The 4452-nt window shown below is 31.0% G+C and overlaps 1 protein-coding gene across 1 annotated transcript; it reads left to right on the top strand.

The window, feature by feature from the left end:
• Nucleotides 1-2255: 2255 nt before the first annotated feature.
• Nucleotides 2256-3536, top strand: LOC120078676 (uncharacterized). The gene is made up of 3 exons (XM_039032973.2): nt 2256-2992; nt 3071-3163; nt 3236-3536. Exons 1-3 carry the CDS (start codon nt 2501-2503, stop codon nt 3383-3385), a joined length of 735 nt encoding a protein of 244 aa, XP_038888901.1. The 5' UTR covers nt 2256-2500; the 3' UTR covers nt 3386-3536.
• The last annotated feature ends 916 nt before the right edge of the window (nt 3537-4452 follow it).

Below are 4452 nucleotides of genomic sequence, written 5' to 3'. Positions count from 1 at the left end.
ATATAAAGAGACTATTCATCTCGTGGTCCGGCCTTATACAAATTCTTTGTATAGGACACTCCTGCTCGCATGTCTCTACATGAATGGTCAGGATCAACCATCTGTAGTAGTTCACAACACTTGTAAACCTCTATAAAGCGGGCCGTATCCATAGTATCACCAGAATCAGGTATCCCCCCTTAATCCTTATACTACAGACATTTTTAGGTTATCACTTTAGGCATGATCTACTTGTATATCTCATATACATGCTTAAGTTTACATACAATAACTATGGAACTTTGTTTATTGGATATGAGTAAATAAAAAATAAAATGACTCTTATTTTATTCATAATAATGTGTTCAATTTACAAACTACGAGACTTAGGGAGAATTAAGACACTAATCCCAACACTTATTACATGAGTCTCATTTAAGTTTAAAGAAAGAAAAATGTGTATATATAAGAATAAAAAGATTCATAAAATTGAACTAGAGAATAAGTTATGAAATCTCTCAAGAAATCTTTTAAAACAATTTTTACATTTTAATTTATTCATATAATATCATAATTTATTTTTAGTATTGGAGCTCCTCCCTGAAAAATACGCTATCAACCCTTCTTCTTGAACCTCTTTTGAGTTATTACCTACCATCATTAATGTATCTAAATTGACGATATTTTTTGTGTGCCATCATAGTGGTAATGATCTATACTTGGCAACTATCACTCCTAGATATACATTTTTGTGTAATATTATGAAATTAGAGAATTGGTTGCTTTTGTACACATCTACATTTATAGAGTTTTCTTAATCAATGATATGATTTTTTGTTGTCTAATGTCACGTATTTTATGCATGTTCTATAGTATTGGTATATCCCTAAAGTGACCAAATGAAATAACTTAAAATTGGAGGCATTTTTAAAAATTGGTGGAACAAATATTATTTATATTTTCAAAATATAATATTTAAGATATCAGTACTTGTATGATACAATATAAAAAAATCAAGAACAACAAAAAACACATAAAGAACTCCACGTTAAACTAATCAGCAACCTAAGCACAAAAATCTTAAACTTGGAATAAAATAATATGCATCATAAAAGTAGACCTCCATAACCAAGACTAAAATAGTGCACCAAGCACATACTAAAATAGTTTACACTCCAAATACAACTATTGAACTCCACATGCTATTATAACTTCACATATTATAATAACCACAAACTATTATATGAACCCTAAGCCCTAATCAACTTCTAAAGAAGTTTTGAAAGGTTTATGAAAGATCAAAAGTAATGACCTTCCTCTTGCTTCAAAAGGTTTATGAAAGGTTTATTGAATTTTTTAAAGAAAATTTGATCTAGGGATAAAAAAAATGAAGGAATAAAAAATAACGTTCTGTTGACGTCAACCACATGTGAAAGTATCCATTTGATCCCAAAATTCACACGAGAGTTTGACGCTTTCATGAGGTCTCATTCCTTCCACTTGCTCCCCATTCATTCCTCTCGCTTCTTCCTCTCGTTCCTCATTACATGCAACAACATTTTTTTCTTCGATTTTTTCTTTATTCAGATTTTTCCTCTTACTTATTCCTCTCGCTCATTGATTTCAGAGAGAGAGGGAAAAGGGGGCTTAAAAAATTCAAATTTTGGAAAATTTAATTTTAAAGCCTATTTAATACCTCTATATTCTGTTTTATGTTTTCAGATTCACCCAGTTCAGCAAATATGTGTTTAGAAGACAACTTTAATTTTGCAATTCAACAAATATGTGTTTAGAAGACAACTTGAATTTTGTTTTTAAAGACCGTTATTAGATCATGATCCAGACATAGAAATTTTCAAGACTTAACATTTTTATTCTTTCACTGTATCTATATTTTAAATTTTAAATTTTAAAATGCGGAATTATATTAAATAAAGATAAAAAAATCTAGAAATATATGTCATAAAAATATAATATATATTACGTAATATATTATAAATTATATAATATTACAAGATAATAATTACATACATATTTTTAACATAAATTATATTCATAAATAAATTAAATAAACACATAAATAAATTAACAATAGTTTATTGTCAACTAAATATTAGTGGATTATAACTATTTTATGATTTCTAAATATATAGAAACATATTTTAAACAAATATTTAAATTAGGATCCAATTTATGAATCAACAACTAAACATGATGTATGTGAAAATATGAAATAACTTGATTGCATTGTTTTCAAAGGTCGGTTCTCTTTTTTCTTTTTTTCCCAAGCAACCCTTAATTTCACTCTTTGCTCAAAGCGTAGGAGTATTTTTTTTTTTTTTTTAATTATTTTTGAAGAAGTGTACGAGTATTTTATTAAAAGCTAACCCCAAAGTCATAAATCAAAATCATGCACAAAATAAACGTATAAAAATTGAAACACCCACATGAATAGCAAATTTCACTTCGGGCTCCATCTTCTTCATCAGCAATCAATCGATCAATCAAATCGTTAGCCGCCATGAGCAATCTGATTCAAGAATCTTCAGAACCTCAAAACCCAGAAGAACCTTTCGATCCCTTCCATTCCCGTTTCTCTACCCTCTGCCTCAACCCCTCCGCCGTCGACCCTTCACTTTGTTCTTCATGCGCCCGCCGTCATCCTCGCTCTGCTGCCACTCCCATGAAACGCCCCACCCCAACGCCGCCGCAACAACACCCCTCCAAGAATCTCTTTCTTGATCATCAACAACCCGATTCCACCTTCTCCAAGATCGATCTCCCCATTCCTTTTGATCCCTCTGTTTTTCCTCTCCGCCGCTCTGTTTCCGACCCCACAGAAGCCCGGAATTTCTCCCCTACGCCGGTCATTCAATCCCCGGCTAAACGTTTATGTCTCAACTCACCACTGCCTCCCCTTCCTCTCCGGCGTACTGTCTCTGACCCAAATCCCTCCCCTGAAAAAACTTCCGATTCCCCAATTAAAATTGGGAAAGACAACCCTGAATCAAAGGTTTGTTGATGATTCAACTGACTTTTTTGGGTGATTCTTCTGGGTTATTTAGTTAATTCATTTTTTCATAAAAAACAGAGACTTAGAAGGATTAAAGATCGATTGAAGGAGATGAATCAATGGTGGAATGAAGTGATGAGTGAAGAACAGGATGAAAATGAGACAAAAAAGGTATGGCTTTGTTTACTTTGTTGAGAATTTTTGTTGATGAAGATTGTTGTAATTTGGGTATTTGAAATGCAGAGTGATTGTTTGAAGGAAGAAGAAGAAGATGAAGAAACAGTCGGAGTGGAGAGAGTCGGTGATTCATTGGCGTTACATTTGAAGTGTTCATGTGGGAAAGGATTCGAGATTCTTCTTTCTGGAAGAAGCTGTTTCTACAAGCTGCTGTAGATCGATTCTTGTATTCGATTTTCTCAAGTTTTAATGAATACCCATTTCACAATTCATCAATTTCTTCCTTTTCTTTATTCATTTGTTTTGGTTTTTCTTTTAGTATAAACACAAACAGTTCATACAAATCAATGGGGGTTCAGTTTCTTTAGTGTGTTTTTACGTTGTGTGTTTTCAAATTTTGTGAAACACATGGAGAATATCTTATCACTTTTTAATTAGTTACTACTATTAAGTTGAATATTAAACTTGATGAATATTTTATAACTTACATTTAAATAAGTATAATTTTTTTTCCCAAGCTTGGTTCAACGATAAGAAGGTTTGATCTTACAGCTCAATAGCTGTTATACTGAGAAAGATGACTCAACTAACATAAAACGAGAGGTAAACTGAAAAAAATGATTCGAATAACATAAAACATCTCACTTCACAAATTGTTTAAATAAAAAGAAGTCTTTCGTTCTTATCTATAATATATGTCTTTTTCAAATGGATAATAATACAAAAATAAACAAAATTTTGGGAAAAAATTAAAAAAATAAAAGGTTGTTTGACCAATCAACTTTTAAGTTAGTGTAAACAACTCAATTTCAATAGTCAACACTAATGAACTTACATACTTAATCTCATTTTTTCAATTTTTTTATACTTATCACATTTATCACAAAATTCATATTCTCTTCTATCTCTACTTTCTTGCTTTCTTATCCACTTTCACAATTATGGAAGAATTCAATCTTACAACTTTACTTCTTCGAACATAAACTTACTAACTCCAGCATATTAACCTTAGATTTATTAACTCCACTCAATGGGCCAAATGTCCTCTAAAGATATTATTTCTGTGACCTTTAGTTGAAGGGTTGATTTTATGAATTGGTTTCATTGACTTAATTTTATGTAGGTTAGAGCTTAATTTTTGTTCAAATTAGTATATTATGGTAGATTTTTAACATTATTAAGAAAAGATGTTTAGCATGACTGTATTTAAGGTATATTGTTTTTCACCATATTCTCATATTTTCCATATCTATATGCTTTAGGATCATACCACAACCATTTCC

Source organism: Benincasa hispida, chromosome 5 (assembly GCF_027475165.1).
Source record: "Benincasa hispida cultivar pf3 chromosome 5, pf3_genome.v1.1, whole genome shotgun sequence".
NCBI lineage: Eukaryota > Viridiplantae > Streptophyta > Magnoliopsida > Cucurbitales > Cucurbitaceae > Benincasa > Benincasa hispida.
The sequence above is the reverse complement of the archived record's forward strand: the minus strand, read 5'-3'. Positions and strand labels throughout refer to the sequence as shown.

Coding starts and splice junctions, on each gene's coding strand:
- LOC120078676 (XM_039032973.2), top strand. CDS start 2,501: ATGAGCAATCTGATTCAAGAATCTTCAGAACCTCAAAACCCAGAAGAA. Junction 2,993..3,070: donor AAGACAACCCTGAATCAAAG/GTTTGTTGATGA, acceptor CATAAAAAACAG/AGACTTAGAAGGATTAAAGA. Junction 3,164..3,235: donor ATGAAAATGAGACAAAAAAG/GTATGGCTTTGT, acceptor TTTGAAATGCAG/AGTGATTGTTTGAAGGAAGA.